Source organism: Aristolochia californica, unplaced genomic scaffold, assembly GCF_029961685.1.
Source record: "Aristolochia californica isolate CCGP_79_NKW_82.1479 unplaced genomic scaffold, dmAriCali1.0.hap1 SCAF_16, whole genome shotgun sequence".
NCBI classification, from domain to species: Eukaryota; Viridiplantae; Streptophyta; class Magnoliopsida; order Piperales; family Aristolochiaceae; genus Aristolochia; species Aristolochia californica.
The window spans coordinates 17,289,957-17,307,389 of NW_027181837.1; the positions used below are offsets into that span (position 1 = coordinate 17,289,957).

Here is a 17,433-nt window from a genome sequence, read left to right on the forward strand (position 1 = left end):
TGGCATCAAACTGAGCCGGGGTTTGCAAGCAGCTCGAGCTCGAGCTTGACTCGGTTCCAGCTCTGTTCGATTCAATTTATCTGGATCCCAAACCACTTTAGGCTTGTTTAAGTTAAAGAGCTGAGTTTGAGCGAACCATGGTTTGGTTCAAAAGCTCACGAACCGCCCAAGCGACTTCATCGGGTTTCATTCTTGGGAATTCTGGATGTCATGATTTTGTTGCAGCTAGTTCGCGAGCGAGCGAAAATGGCCCATTTCTGATTTCTTTTCTTTCAGATTTATTCTTCTTCAATTTCTTCCTCTTCGACCCTCAAGAATTCGAAGAAACAAATGGTCTACACACAGACGGCACGGTCCTAGCGAAACTCACAGAGCAATGACTCAAAAGAGAATCAGGAGACACAAAAGGAGGCGAAGCAAGGTTCCTCGGTACAAACGAAGGAAACTGAACCCTAGCAGACGCTCTTACGAGACCTACTGAAGCATCTGTTATATACATGATGGAAGAGCATCAAACCACAAATGGCGGATAGAGATAATGGAGAGGGATGTTGTGAGAGCCCCAATCCTCAACTAGAACGGTTGCAGAAGATAGGGAAGAGAGGTGATAACCACTTCTACGATTGATGACGATGGTGAAGCTCGCTCTGTCTCTCTTTTTCTCTTCCCTGTGTTGACGTATTAAAGGACAATATTTCAGTAATGCGGGGAGCCGGCTTAGGCTCTTTAGCTCGTATTACTTTTATGGCTTGTTGAACCCAATTTTTTTGTAAAATGTATGCATAATTTTATATACAGTTTATTTGATATGTATTTTATACAAAGTTTTAAATTTAGGTTAGAGTGCGAATTCAAACTCGATTAAAATTATTGGGCTTGAGCTCGATAATAATTTTAAGCTCAAGGATGGGCATGGTTCGACCTCGAGTTCATAATATTTAAATCAAACACATCTCGAACATAGGCAAGTTCGGCCTCTAATACATGCGTAGAAACCTCTAGTCTTCGGGCTTCTATTAAGCCTTTTATATTTAAGCATGATATCCTCCAACACTTCCAACACTTCCAACATCCAAACCTCTTCATCCTTTTTGTTTTTTGTTTTTGTTCCTCCACCACACCGCACTTGTTGATGCTAATAGAACTCACAAGTATGAAGTGATTGTTTCTGTGCAAGAAAAAAGAAGGTATTTGAGAGTGTATGCGTGTGAATGAAGAACAAATGAGGAAGAAGGTAACCTTTTTTATGAGAGACTGAAAGGGTTATTTCATATAAGTCTTCCCACTTCCATCCTAGTTCATGTAAGGGAAAGAGTTGACTATCGTTATCATCAACATTGTTTATAGCTTTGGACCTTCAGATCTTATTTTCAGAGATCAGACTTAGCAATAATTTAGGGACACAAAGGAGGATAGCAAATTATGAAAACGAAAAAACAAAAGAGCAAATCCATGCCAAGAAATCCTCTTGGCTCCCTTTGCTTTCTTGGGATGTTTCCTGGGTACTTTGAAAGCTAAACTATGTTGGTGTCAACAACCCCATGGACCAGCTAACAAGACCTTACAAGAGAGGTTATTAATTGTTTATGAAACCTCGAGGCTTTAAATGCTATTTTAGTTTCATATTGCCTATCTGATCATTTGCTGTGATTTTGCCTACTTACCGGACTCAGATGACAGCCTACCAAACATAAGCTCCATCCTATGTACTTGTCTTCCTAGTCATTGTTAGGATTCGTGGTTGATGTTTGCTTCAATTCTCTTCCGGTCGTTGTTATATTTTTTTTTTCTTGTTTGGATGCGTATGGACAATCAGAGAGAAAATAGAAGAGAAATATAGTTTTTCTTGTTTGGATACGAGTGAAAAATTAAAAAATTAAAAAAAATTAGAAATATTTTAAAATTTTGATGATTAAATCTTCTTTCAAGTTTTTATTTCTTTTCTTTTCTCCCCAAATTCCATCATTTTGTGAGTGAATTTATTAACTAAGAAGAAAGTGATTTTATCTCAATATTTTTTACTGCCAAACAAGCCATTAGAGGTGGCAAATAGGTCACGTAGCGGTTTATTCACTTGATTATTAACCGTCTGACTTAACGGCTTAATTAATCGAATGTAATATAATAAAACTGGACTATGCCTTTTCACCCATTTTTACTCCAAAAAAAAAAAACAATTTATGAACCACCAAAATCTTTTGTAAAATTCATATTATTTACATTTTTGTCATATTTTTAATTTTTAAAAATCTTAAATTTACTAACCCTAATTGAACTGGCTATATGTCAATAATTTATGCTTGTTTCATCAACTGGTTCATTTAACAATGAGTTTAAATTGATCAGATGCAACTCTTCTCAAACCCCACCCTATCAAATATTAAATTAAGATATCCAAAATCCAAGTAAACCATATTATCACCCATTGCTAAGCAAAAGATTACCAGGAATTTGAAGAGTCTCCATTATATATTGCTCGGACCTTTCAAAGAAGCTATTAAAATACACGTTAAAGGCTTACAAATAGACCACCATCATCCCTAATTGGTTTTATCGATTTTGGTAGTAAACAAGGAGAAGGGAGGCAGAATCAAAGCTACATGCGTCCAAAACACTTTAAAACACGTAAGGTGAAACCAGTTGTTGCATGTTAGTTCAGTTGTTGGCCCGTCCCCCTTCTTTCTAAACCACCAAATTCTGAAACTGAATCATCTTTCCTCCTCACCTCTTCGTTTTTCTTTTCTCTTTTAAGAGTTTGAGATTCTGGGTTGTTCTTCGAGCTGATCTTCCATGGAGTCATCGGGCAAAATCATCAGGAGATCCATTCATGCCTTCCTGCGGCATTACCATCACTTCACCACTGCGGCTTTGATTGTATTTCCCCTCTCTGTGGCTATCCTCCTCTCTCAGTCTTTCCTCTCTTCTTCTCCTCTGTTTCAGACCATCCATTCCCGTCTCCGATCACTCTTCCACTCCGCCGGTTTCCCACCCGCTTCCCCATTTTTTTCTCTCCTTAACCTTAAGCTCTCGCAGACCCTTTCTTCCTCTCTCTTCACCCTCCCCCTCACTCTCTCCTTTCTCTTGGTTGCCAAATCGTACATCATCACTACTCTTTCTTCCATGCCTCTTTATTCCTTTCTTCGCCTCTACAGTCCCTTACTTCTCACCCATGTCTGCAATTCGTTTGTTCTCTTCTCTGCCAACTCAACCGCATTGTCCCTCTTATTTCTCGCCTTCAACTCCTTTGAAGCCCTCGGGATCAAATCGACCAACTTCTTTCTCTTTCTCTCTGCTGCAGGGGCTGTTCTTTATTCAATTATACTGGGTAATGTCCTTGTCGTATGCAACTTGGCTCTGATTGTGGCCGGGATGGAGAATTGTAGCGGGTACCAGGCAATTTTCAGGGCCTGTGTGCTAATAAGGGAAAGGGCTGCAACTGCCCTCTTGTTAACTATACCCACGAATCTTACTATGGCAGCCATTGAAGCTCTGTTCCAGTATCGGGTGGTGAAAGCTTACCATGACTCTCCGAAGTTCCATCCTTCTTTCGTTTATGAGGCTACATTGATAGCATACATATACTCTGTGGTACTTGTCCTCGATACTGTAATCGGATGTTCGTTCTACAGGAGCTGCAAATCGGACACTTTGTCGAGTAGACAGATCATATGTGAAGATAATAATATCGGGTCCTTCGCATCTGCAAAGTCTGTACAGGAGCTTCCCTGAAGAGCTGCGACTGCAGAAGTATCCTACGACTGCAGAAGTAAAAAAATATTACTCAACCAAGGAGAGAAACAAACAATACCGTTCCTTCACATCTGCTCGATTTTTTTATAGATCATTGTTCATTCTTCATCTGTAAAGTTGCATTCTGGTTGTAAAGGATTTTTAGTCATTTTTCTTTTCGCCTACTTAAACTGAATTGACAGACAGAATTGAGAATTTGCTCGCAATCCCTGTGGGAACATATTCATTTTTGCCCAGAGTGCTCAAGACAGGTTTTTGCAGCTGTAACACCCTAACAACAGCAGCAACTTTCTGAAACAGATCTACAGAATTAATTTATTGAGAAAGGTTACGAGGTTTCGTCTGCATCCAAGAAAAAAATCACATCAAAACACAGTTTACCAAAGATGTTGGAATATTTTGAAAGTTGTGAATACTACACTTTTAATTGAAAATCAGAACGATACAGGTTTGTGTGAGTAATACACCGGAAAACCAAGGAGAGAACATGACAGTTTGCTTTTGCAATGCCAGCCTTAACAAGGAGAACAACAAATCTGGAAACTCTTCATTTTAAAGAGTACACCAGGCTGTACTTCCCTGTGCAACAAATTTTAAGACCCCAATGTGACTCTCTTCTTTAGCCAACCAGAGGAATTCCATCTCTCTAACTGATGAGCATGCTGCTGCATTAGTGGAATGGGATGGTAGAGGATGCTGATTGAAGCGTTTATAGTGGGTGAAATGAAGAATCTCTTGGCTTCTCAACAGAACCATGTGAGAAGTAAAAAACTCTCAAAACACGACATTTAACCAATCAGATCCTTCTGTTGTTGGTCTGTGTAGATGATGACGATGCCTTCGACTTGTTTATCACCTCACCAGTGTTAGAGCTGAAAAGTAAGCTACTCCAATTAGTAGATCTATTCACAGTTCTTGGAGGGACTCGGTCGCTGTCTTCCCCTCCAGATGCTTCATATCCATCACTAGTAGATCTTGAGAGTTGAATTCCCTTCTGGGTTCCCACAACAGGAATACCAGTCAGGCCACGAGATTCCTCTGGTCCAGATGAAGAGACATGGAAAGGATGTAGATCTGGCGAGTCTAAGCTGCTTTCAGGTGAAGAGGCAACAATGCCAGTTGAAGACATGGCCCTACTTGTTCGAAATGCACTTCTTGCTTCAAGCTGAAGAGGAGCCAAAGTGCTGGTATCTGCAGCTAAACTGCTAACATTTACTTCAGATTTCGCAGAGATTTTCATCACAGGTCCATGTGGTAGGTCAGCTTGTCCCCGGCCTCTTTTGTTCACCCGCCTTCTATTTTCAGGCTTTGGAAAGATATGACCGCTGCTACTGCCAAAGCTGCTATCTGTCTCCTGCCCCATAGGGACTTCATGTCGTGTAACTGGCTGCAAATTTTTGGATTTCTTCCTTGCTTGAGCTGCCACCTTAGAAACTTCTTCAGCATTCAAGCGGGCAAGGGCCCAAGGGCTAATCTTTATATTTCCTGTAGTTCTTTTCCTCGTGACTTCATCAACCATAGTTCTCTTACCCGTTAGTTTTACAGATGTTCCGGCATCAGGAGGAACTACGTCAAACTGAGATTCAGAAGCATGTTACATATCAGATTACCAAAAATCTTGATTTTACTGAAATGTTGAAATAGAAAAACAAAAAAGGAAAGCAAGTGCGTGGACACTGTAATTATTGTTAAAATATCAGTTTAGGGATATTTTGGTCATTGCTTATATTATATTTTATCCTAACTTATGTTTGTCAGATAGACAATGTTTTCGTATGCCTAAGGTTCAAGTTTCATTCAATTCAGAGTTATCATACTCAATTACAATAACATCAGCTTTTCTGTATCATATTATGTCCATGAGAAAACAGAAACCTTGATATGACATCCGTGATATGCATATTTCTCACCTGCTTGTAAGCAACGGAAATGTGAAACTAGTAGATCTAATGAATTGGTGAATTATGTGTCTGAAGGGGCCTGGCAGAGTAGAATTTGTTGTGCATGGAGAATTCGACCATAAAGATGCATTTTACACTTGAAATGACAATTATTTTATATATCTGTGGGTAATTTTCAAATTAGGCCTTATCAAATGTCATGCTTCTCAATATTTCATATTTCTGAATACAGCTAATAGAATCCCTAAAATTAGGGGTAGAACAGTGATTTAATAAAAATAAAATTATTACTAAAAAAGAAAGGAAGGCACCTCTCTTTAGATAAACCCAACTTGTTCTCAAACAGAAAGGGAAAGACGCACCCCCTTCCACCAATCATCTCTGTTCAAACAAAAAAAATAGACAAGGCCATGCCTCAAGGGAGGCCACCCCTCCCACTTTTTTCTACTCTGGGAGAGGCTTGCCACCCCTCCTACTTGTAATGACAAGAGGGATGGTTCACGAGTTACAGCTGCATCTCTACTTGGCAGAGGAGGCGGCCCTTCCCTCCTTGGGCAAAAAGAGGTCTCCCCGTCATGCAGACAACCGGAAGGGAAATCATGTTACCTTTTTTTTTTTTTTGAAAATTTTAGTAAAAATATAAATATTTCAAATAAAGGGTATCAAAGTAATTTAATTTCTTGTGCTATGTAACAGTAGCATGAGGGCATAATTGTCTAATAAATATTAATCATTCGGCTTTATGTGAAAATACCATATCTATGAGGCCATAATTGGAAATACGTCATGTAAGAGGGCTGCATTTGACAATTACCCTCTTTTAATAATTAGCAAGAGAGAAGACTTGATTACATAAGCAGGCAAGAATATTTAAAAAATTGAAAGTACCATTCCAATCTTGACATGGGATCAATATGAACACTAGCAACTCTACGATGGACCGTGTTAACATCAATTCTGGCAAGGAATATTAACTATTAACATAAAACTGAAAAAGGCCCCAAAACAAATAGTTAACCTAAATTCTCAAATAATTAAGTAAAATATATAGAGAGAAAGCATAATATTAATAACAAAAGTAATCATATCATTGGAGACAATACCTGATCTTCAAGAAAGAGGCGAGGAGGAGTGCACCATGCCCCACGGTGAAAGGTATTGAATGAACTTGCACTGCTCATCCCAGTAAGGGAGCTAGCAGGGGACATCTGAGGGCTCTGCTGGCCACCTCCTTCACCACCTTGATGCTCTTGCTCCCTCAAGGCAATGATGTAATCGTAGGTACTAATACCCTGTCAGAAGGTAGACCAATTTGACATCTAAGCAACACAAGAATAAAAATGTAACCATTGTCTACACATCTTTACAAGGAAAAGGGTCACTGACACAAGAAATGCTGGAGTAGCTTTCCCATGATGTAGTACTAACAGTCTTTTAACAAATCCCCATGATCAACTCCAAACTCCCCACCAAAAGTCCTAGGAGACATTATTTATTATTACAAGTCAGGGGTATTTCAGTAATTTGTGGATATTTCAGTAATTTGTGGATAGTACTATAATATTGTAGTCAAGGTGGCCCAGATTAGTAGTTTAAAGTTGGTGTGGTTGAACTTGTAAATTCTCAATGTTTTAAGTCTTTCTACTCAGTGACGTATAAGTCCTCTTATGAGGGGCATTTTTTGTAGAGTTGTAAAATCACTTGAGTGAGATTAATAAAAAAGGATAAGGGTCGACTTTTCTCTCTCATCAAGTACCTAGCAGACCTATTTGCACCTCTCTTCTTCTTATTTCTTTCTTTCTATCTCTTCCATCTATCTAGTTTACATTGTAACATGGCAATCCAACCCAGAAATTGAAACTTAAGGTAGTGTTTTTTCTCTTCTTGAGGTCTGTAATCTCCCTCCAGCATTGGATTTCTCAATTGCTTCTACTAGTAGAACTTAAAAGGTTAGTTTTTTATCCTCTTTCATGCTTTAACCTAAGGGTTATCTTAATGTCTAAAACAGTTATTATGTGTCTTTGTGATACTATGAAGATCGATTGAAATCCTAGAGAGTAATCTAGAGTTCCCATGCCCAAGTAAGCTAGACACAAGTGGTCTTATATGTGTTTTTGTTTCTTACTCAATTACTGCAATTCTATTACTAGAGGCCTGTTAAATATCAAATCTGGGTTCTTTAAAAACCTTACGTGAATTTTGTGGAGGGTGGGGCCCATAGGTGTCTACACGTACTATTTTTTTATTTGAAAGGTCTTTTATGCAGTTTATTGGCTGATTGTTATTATTGGTATAGTGGCTATTAGTTGAGCATCATTATTTTAGATACTGGAGAAGTCATCACTCCATTAAGACCACTGAGGCTGCAGAGAATAAAGACTATATTCAGACACTTTAGTTAAGTTAAATGGGATTACCAGAATTGGTCACAAGCAGCTAAGAAGTTTTTTTTATCGTAAACCAAGCAATCACTTGTGACGCTGCTAAGGACATGCAGCCTCACGTCAATAACCAAGTAATCACTTGTGCCGCTGCTAAGGTCATGTAGAATACTCTTCAAGTCTATGTTTTATCAAGAAAGCACTTTGTCTTAGTATCTATGAATTGTATGTGAAGTTCTATAGTACGAGTAGGGGTATCCCTCGCAAGCTGAATCGCCTTAAGGACAAACTCAGATCTTGGTCCTCGGAACGTCGCCTCTCTGCCGCTTCTCATAAGTCCTCACTCCAGTCACAGATTGCTGGCCTTGACCTGATTGAGAAGCAAAGGTGCCTTATTTATGCTGAATTCTATAATCACATCTCTCTTCAAAATAGTCTTCAATCTATTCTTCAATTGAACGGGTGCAATGGAAGCAACAAACCCGTTTTAAGTGGCTGGCTGAGGGTGATGCCAACACGGTTCTTTCATGCTATCACCTCGGCTCGCCAAAGGACTAACCAAGTCACTTCTTTGTCTATCGGCAATGAAGTTACCTCGGATTGGGTCTCTATTACTAATGCTCTTCTTTGTTTTTTCACAAATCTTCAAAAGAAAGACTGCCATCACCGCCCCCGTCTGTCTAGCCTTTGTTTCACCTCAATCTCTCCTACCTTGGTGGCGTTCATTGAATTATGTTTTTCGGATCTAGAAGTTAAAGATGCTGTTTTGAGCCTCCCGCAGGGTAAGGCCCCAAACCCGACGAGTACAATGAGGAATTCTACAAAACTTGTTGGCCTACCTTGAGGATGGACGTTATCTCCTTGGTTCATAGCTTCTATAATCATGGTATCATTTTTAAAAGTATTGATGCCTCCCTCATCGCTTTGTGCCTAAGAAAATCAATATTGAGTACCCCCATGATTTCAGACCGATGAGTCTTGTCTCTAGCCCGTACAAGATCATTGCTAATGTCCTGGCTCGCCGTCTTAAGGTTGTTCTTCCCACCATCATCCGCCGTGGTCAAAGTGCTTTTAATCGAGGCCGAGACATCCTCGACTCCGCCACGGCCACTCACAAGATTATTGATCACTTCGTCAAGCTGGGCCTCCCCCGGTTTGTCCTCAAGCTTGACCTTGAAAAGGCCTTCAACCGTGTGAGTTGATCCTTTATGGATGATATTCTTCTACGCATGAGCTTTGGGGACATATGGAGATTTTGGACCAGCAATGGTATCTCTTCAGCCTCTTACTCTCTACTTCTCAACGACACTGTTTGTGGCTTTTCCCATAGCTCATGTCGCATTGGACAAGGAGATCCCTTCTTCCCGCTGCTCTTCAATATCATTGCAGAGTACCTGTCCTCTATATTTTACTCTGCCCATAGCCTTGGGTGGCTCAACGCCGTCTCTGACCAAAGTTGCTTTGATATTTCTTTGCTGCAGTTTGTTGATGACACCATCTGCTTTGGTACCAGCACGTTTGATCAAATCTGCAATATTAAATCCCTCCTTGGCCCATTTGAGATCACTTCTGGACACAAGGTTAACTAGAGGAAAATGACTATCATGGGTTTCCATATTGACCCTCCCCTCCAACTCATGGCAAACACTCTGGGTTGCTGAATTGCATCTCCCCCACCCTCCTACCTCAGCCTTCCTCTTATTGATTATAGACCCCGGATGGGATTATGGGACCTGATTGTTGAAAGGCATGAGCGTTAGCTATCCACTTGGAAGGGTAGGATGCTCTTGAAGCTGGAAGATTGACTTTCCTCAACTTTTGTATGGCTAGTATACCCAACTATTTCCTCTAGTTTCTGCCTTGCCCCGCCTCTATCTACCGGCGCATTGACATGATCAAGAGATGATTTATGTGGCGTGGTATCAGTAATGATTTTCAATATCATCTCTCAGCTAGGAAGATGTTTGTATGCCAAAGTCCTTGGGCGGTAAGAGGATCAGACATACCAAGGAGATGGGATCTGCCCTTTTGCTTAAGTGGTTTTGGAAACTTAACTCCACCTAGGAAGTTGATGGTGGCCTCCAAGCTTTGACATCTTGGGGATAAATGGATTACCGACGATAGCAATTGCCACCTCTCCCCCATTTGGAAGGCCATGTTTCATCTCCTCCCTACCTTCTGCATTGCCATCCGCTACTTGGTGATAAATCCAGCTTTTGTTTTTGGACTGATTGGTGGTCAAGCGACAGTCCTCTTGCCATATCCCTCACCCCGCTTCTCCAGCTTACGACTTGTCGTGATCTTTCTGTTGTTGTGTTTGGGGAAACGGCTCCTAGGATCTTCGTCTAAGGCACTGACGAGGAGGCCATTACCATTGGTGACTTGATTCACAGACTTCGCGGAATTAAGCTTCGTGCTCAAGTGGTTGACCGGATGATTTGGCTTCTAGATGACAGTGGACATTTCTCGGTTTCCTCTGCCTATAATCTCCTAATAGGCTGGACCAAGCCCCCCGCCTCACTCGGCTGCCATTGCTTGGCGTCTCATGGCTCCTCCCAAGGTGAGATTCTTCCTCTGGAGTATTTGCCGCAATAGAATCCTCATTGTTGATAATCTCATCCAACGAGACAATACCTCTCCAAATCCCCTTTTCCCTTTTTGTCACTTGCCACCTCCTCCTGCACTGCATCTTCGCTTGGCAGATTTGGACTTCTCTGCTCAACAGTATGGGTTTCCAGTTTTGCATACCTTGAAACCTAAGCAACATGTATCCACCCCTCTGGGGTCCATCTTCCCAGCCTTGACAAGCTCCTCTTATCCGACTGTGTTGCTCACATCCCTAGGTGCTTCTAGAAGGAGAGGAACTCTCGAAGTTTTGATTATGTCTCTCGCTTGGTTGTTGAGATCATTTGCATTGCTACAAGCCTCATCTCCACCTAGATTTGCGAATTTGTGTGCCTTTCATATGCCCCTCTTTGTACCAACTAGAAGGTGATTGCCCAGATGTCCACTCCACTCAACTTTGATGGCAGTGCTCTTGGCAATCCTAGGATGGTTGGTTTCGGTGGGGTGATCTTTGATCCTGGAGGCACAGCTATTATCTCCTATTCTAGTCCTCTCAACATTGCAGACTCAACTACGGCGGAACTCTCAGGCCTTATCCACAATCTCCGCATTTTTCAGAATCACTTCAACGATTTGCATATCGTGGAAAGGGCTTGAAAGCGGTCATTGGATAGTGCTCTCTTGCCCTCCATGGCGTCATTGGCACCTTTTTCTTCATATTATGGACCTTGTCTCCTCTATTCCATGCTCTTGGTCACATGTACTTAGATCGGCCAATATGATTGTTGACTCTTGTGCTAAATTGGGTCCCTTCCTTCAATCTCTTGTTGTAAAAGGAGGTCTCCCTTGATATATTTCCTTGCTCTCTTTTGAAATAAAATCATCACCATTTAAAAAAAAAAAAAAAAAAAAAAGAGGGGTACACCACCCAAACATATGGAGTGGATATATTTGACTCCTTTCCTTCGGTGGCTTGCATGAGTACTGTGAAGTTGGGTCCAAGGCCCATCCCAAAATGACTAGCCAACTTAAAAAACTTTTTTTCCCAACTAATAAACTCAACATCTTTCTACTCACTAATCCATCTGAGACTATTCCTTAACATTTTTTATTTTATTTTATTTTTTCCAATTAAGTTTGTGACACTATGAAAGAATCGTTTTTCATTATCTCAAACCCAATAGCAAATACAACAAAATATAGACACAATCAATACATCACACTAGCACTTCACTGGACCATGGACACAAGTAAAAAGAAGACACAATTGGTCAGCTTATTATGAAGATCATACTCCCATCTCCTTTTACGCTAAGGACAAGAACCCACATACAATAGGTCCATCTCACTTGCAATTACATGGGTTGCAAGTTCTCAAAGGCAATGCCCATCTCGGACCCCTTAGTGAAGTGCAGTTTTTGAGGTGCCACCCCCATAATCGTGGTTTCAGTGGTGGTGGTGGTGGTTTCTGCGAGCCATGGGTACATCTTGCATCCGCTACTACACTTGCAGGCAGATCCACATCTGTAGTTTCCACCACAACAAGACATGTTCTTTCTTTCAGGAACGCAAATTCACAAGTGGCAAAGAGAGAAAACAGAGAGCTATTTCTCAACACTGAACTTGTAATAAGAGTAAGCCTTTTCAGCTTGATATTAAAATTGCGTTCCTCTATAGTAACCTACAAGAGGAGGCTTATATGGAGTAACCTAGGTATATTACTTAGAGGGAAAATGGGAACGTCTGAGGGTTATATAAATCCATTTATAGTTTGAACAGAATCCAAGGGCCTGGTTTAATAAATTTAGTAAAATAGTCACAAACCTTTGAGTTTGTGAGAAGATTGGTTGGACAATATATGCCACTTTAATAAGGCCAGATATTGCCTTTCCAGTTAATGTAATAAGCCAGTTTATGGAATCTTCAAGCAAAGTTCATCATGAATCAGCCCAAAAGATCTTATACAGTATTTGAAGGGAGCTCCAAGCAAGGGGCTATCTTATACACCTTATGATCACCTCAAGTTTGAAGGATACTCAGATGCACATTATGCTAGATCTAAACTAGACAGAAAATCCACCACAAATTTCTATATATTCATTGGAGGCAACCTCATTAGTTGGAAGAGTAAAAAGTAGAACATAGTGGCACATTCTATTGCAAAGGTAAAGTGGCAAGCAATGGCTTATTCCTTAAGTACACTCATGTGGAGTCAGTCAATGTTGAAGGAGTTAAAACTTGCTTCTGAAGAGCCTATGGTGTTAAAGTGTGACAATCAACCAACCATGTTTATTGCCAGTAATCTTGTTTTTCATGAGAGAGAGCCACTAAGCATAGAGGTGATATATTCAAAAAGGCAGAGGGAAGCTAAACTTCAGTAATTTTGTACTAAGGTGGGATTACTTGACATATATGCTCCAATTTGAGAGGGAGTATTGAAAGTGAGAGATATTTCAGTAATTTCACGTGAGTCGAGTTGTAATGTTGTATTCAAAGTGGCACAGATTTGTAGTTTTAAAGTTGGTGTAGTTGAACTTGTAAATTCTGGATGCTTAAGTCTTTTTATTCATTGATGCATCAGTCCTCTTATGAGAGGCACTTTTGTCAAGAGGGTTGATTTTTCTCCCCCATCGAGTAGGTTGCACCTTGCAGACCTATTTGCTCCTCTCTTCTTATTTCTTCTCCTATCCCTTCAATCTCTCTTCCATCTTTCTACTTTACATTTAATCCTCAGTTACTTAACCAATAAGAACATTTATTATACCCACAATTTTATTATACCCACAATTGCTTACTAAAAATATTCTCCATTTTTTTAAGTGCATGAACAAGTGCCTTAAATTTCTTATCTTTTGTTGCCAATACAAGCACTAGTTGCTAGGAAGCTGGTCAAAGAGAAAACTCTCCCAAGTCTTTCCAATACTCAGAAAGTTGTTCATTTTCATTTGTAAATCTTTGTATCTAATGACACTAAGTTCGCTAACCTCAATCAGCATAGTTGAATAAGATATGTAAGTTCAACCATACATAGATGCAACTACTGAAATTGACAAGTGCTCAACTACTGTCTCAAAAAAGTACCTTCTTCATGAGAAGAACATGGAAGAAGAAGAGTTGTGCCAGTGGTAAAGTAGCAATCATGGCCAAAATGGTGCAAGAGGCCTGTTAAAAAATACAGCCATTTCAAGTCCAGGTAAATAAAGAAGATTTGATATTATAATTAAATCATTAACGCAACAAAATTTAACAGTAACTATTGATAAGCAAACAAACTATTACCACAACAACAATAAAAGGCACCAAAGAGAAACTGCTTCCCAACTTGGATATGATCTCCACAGAAAATCTCTTGCGCTCTAGGAAACAGCAAATCAAAACAAGAATCCCAATGCACCACTGTAGAACAAGCTGCAATTCTCAAGCCCGAGGTGCACAAACCATGGACACCTGTCAATTGATAAATCAACCAAAAACAACGAAAGCCTGAAAATCAAAAGCTAAGCATATCCTTGACTACTGGGGATACAATTATGTAGCCAAGGGAGGGTACCACAGACTAAGTCCATGTTTCAGAATTTGATCTATACTCAGTGAAGTGCCTGCATATAAAAAATTATCAAAATCCTTCACTCGTACCCTTTAACATGCAACTCAGTATGTGACATAGTACCCATGACAATGCATAACTGTTCACAAACGTTGTACTTTGCAAACCATTATGCATTCATATTAAATAAAAAATAACTATTTGCAAACTTTTGTAACTTATAGAAACTTACATAATATACATACAATATATACAATATATACATAATTTTGGGATTCTCTAGCCCAAGTCAAAAAGACCAGGTTCACCATGTCAATGAAGAAAAGTTTCTTCCTGACTGAATAACAAATATAACCACATACAACCTAAACAAAGAGTGAGAGAATATTTGTGCTCACCAAGAGGAGTGAGAAGACCATAAGAGAGAAAAATCTTCTGTAGTTTTTTCTGCCTATACAGTTGTTAAGCCACTAAAAAACAATGAAGATGGAAGTGTTAGATGACCTCCAAAGTGACTATGAAGATACCATGCAAAATTCAAGAGTTCATACCCTGCAGTGATGATCAAAGCTGTCAACACATTTATCACAAACTCTACAGTGCTTGCTGTACTTAAAAACCTGCAAAGAAATGCTTCAGAAATTCAGTACCATCATAATCTCAACTCAATTGACACCCAAGAAATAGCATCATTCAACCAATTGGAGAACGAACTAACAAGTGCATTATGTACAAAAGGCAAACAAGTGTAAAGAATTTTTTCTAGAAAAATGTTAAAATAGGACGAACTAATAATAAGCAAAACAAGGCTATCAACAACAAAGACGAATCAAAATGAGAGGAGGAGGCATTTAAAAAAAAACAGAACGCAGGAAATCATCAAGAACTCAAATTAATAAATAGTACTTTTACCCAAACATCTGCTTGGTGATACATTCATGCATTCTCTCATTACTGTTTGTATACTCAAGTAAATGTGTCCCACTGATCTAGTCGTGCACAAAGTGTATAATGGTAAAACAAGATTACAGATACGTGACACCACACAGGTCTTGTGAATTAAGCACTATATTTGATGCTACAACATAGACAATCATTTAGAATCATTAACTTGCAAACAAAATGAGATTGATCACAAATATCATTTCCACATACCTCAACCTCACAAAGGCTGCAATAAAACATTCCATCTTCACTCGTTTGTTGCTCTGAAGACTGTTCATTCATATGCTGCCGGCCACACGTACAAATGGGACACCATCCAAACATCATCAAGCAAAACTTACAAGGAGGTGACTCGATCCTTTCTTCAACTTTGTTCTGTGAACCTCCTGCACTGTTGCTCATACCAACACCCTCATCTAACTGTTTTTCACCAACTCTCGCAGTATTTGGATCATTGGCTGAAGAAGCACATTCGCCTCCAACTTTTGACGCCTTTGTGTTCATTTTTCCTCTTTCTTCAACTTTAAGGTATTTCTTGGATTTGAACACACCTGGATCACCTGGATCTGTAGCCGCACACCAAATGTACAAGCCGAATACACTTGTCACCTGATACATGATTTTGGTAAAGTTAATGCATGAAAAGATATTAAAACATTAGAAAGACCAAAATTATCTGCAAGGAAACATCACTATATATTTGCTTTGCATTGTATTTGCCTTTTTTTATTCATCTTCAGGTTGAGTCCTAGTTTTTACAAATGACCCAATAGAAGTACAAAAAACAACCCCTCAATCTTACTGAAAAAACTATTCTTCCTGTCTTCTCTTCTTGCATGACCCACAGTTCAAATAACGAACACCATAATGTAATTCTGGCAATACCAACAAATACAGAAAGCGGAATCTGGCTTCCCTTGTTAGCGAGTCATCCTTGAAGCTTATGAACCTTACCGATCAGTATTTGTAACGACTACCCAGTTCAAGGAAAAAGTTCACCGAATAAACACACAAAAGAATATCTCCAGCAATAGATCTCAGCTAAGTAAAGGGGGAAAAGGAAAAGAAATGTCAGCAGAACTTACTAGCGGAGTGTAGAGGCTTATCACAATATACTGAAAAAGCCTCTTTCCCACGAAGGGGACGAAGAAAACATAGAAGGCAAACGCCAAGGCGAGAAACACAGCAACAGCGACCACCTGCGGATAAGAGGAAAACAACCTTATCAACAAAATAACAGAGAAAAACAAGAGATGATAGAAAAGGGAAAAGACATGCCTGAAGAGGATGGTAAGGTAGTTGCCATCCATGCTTCCGCATTTCGAAGTTGCCCTCAGCAAAAGGATGCAAATCCTAAAAAATGGGCCTGAACCAGAAGACGAAAAAGTCTGTAATTTTAGAGAACCAAAAATAAAAGTTGATATTTCCGTTGGGAAGAGAAGGCAATCACAAGAGATGTAACCCCACTGCGTTGCATGACCAGTTTTCAGTAGTGATGGCAGCTGAAACAAAAAGGAGAGGAAAAGGAAAAGATACAAAAGGTAATGTGGGGAAGAGATGATTAGTTGTGGTTCAGGACAGGCAGTGAAGAAAGTTTGTCTGTATCGTGTAATGGCTTCCTCCCTTACCAATCTCTACTGACACCGATTGCCCTTAACAGAAGCTGATACTTTGGGATTAATCAACCGCTTGCTTGCTTCCTCACTGATATATTTCACTTTCTAGTTTCTAGTTTCAACTTCCAACCCTCTTTATTATTTTCCACTCTCTGAACTCCACCGCGGAGCTGCCACAACCACGCTTCACTTTCACTTTACCTCTGGTCAAAAGTTTAAATATGAACCTTTTTTTTATCAGTTTTTAATCAGAGGTGACCCCACAAGCCATGAATCCAACTCTGAAAGCTCTGTTTAAGAAAAGTGGACAACCAGTGTCACAGTGAAAATTACAACGTCAGAAGCGCCCTTCTTTCCCTTCCCTGATCAATTTCATCCAAATTTACAACAGTTGATCCAAAAGCACAGCTATAAGCTTCTTAGTGACATCTCATGATCAGAAGTTGTCATGAATAAGTGGGGAAGGAGTAATGCGGGTCTGTTTGATTGACAGCTTAGGGAATATTTTCGGTTTATGGATAATCAATCTGGGTCCATTTGTTTGTTGGGAATCTTACTGTTTGAGTTCCTTTTTTAAGTATAGAGGTTAGTATCCCACATTTTGGCTGAAAAAAATACACTTTTGGCAGCTCAGAACCAAAACCTTCCAGCCTCTACCATATTGTCTGTAAGTGCTATATCGGTACAAACTTCCGTTCTACTTTTCCAGGAAAAAAAACTTCCGAGCT

The 17,433-nt window shown here is 39.7% G+C and overlaps 1 protein-coding gene across 1 annotated transcript; it reads right to left on the reverse strand.

Moving 5' to 3' along the window:
- Positions 1-3,920: 3,920 nt before the first annotated feature.
- Positions 3,921-16,828, reverse strand: LOC137952921 (probable protein S-acyltransferase 22). Its single transcript, XM_068800031.1, has 9 exons — positions 16,368-16,828; positions 16,175-16,288; positions 15,300-15,698; positions 14,696-14,764; positions 14,543-14,614; positions 13,877-14,005; positions 13,679-13,759; positions 6,755-6,943; positions 3,921-5,326 (listed from the first exon to the last, which is right to left on the reverse strand). Exons 1-9 carry the CDS (start codon positions 16,407-16,409, stop codon positions 4,547-4,549), a joined length of 1,875 nt encoding a protein of 624 aa, XP_068656132.1. The 5' UTR covers positions 16,410-16,828; the 3' UTR covers positions 3,921-4,546.
- Between the last annotated feature and the right edge of the window lie 605 nt (positions 16,829-17,433).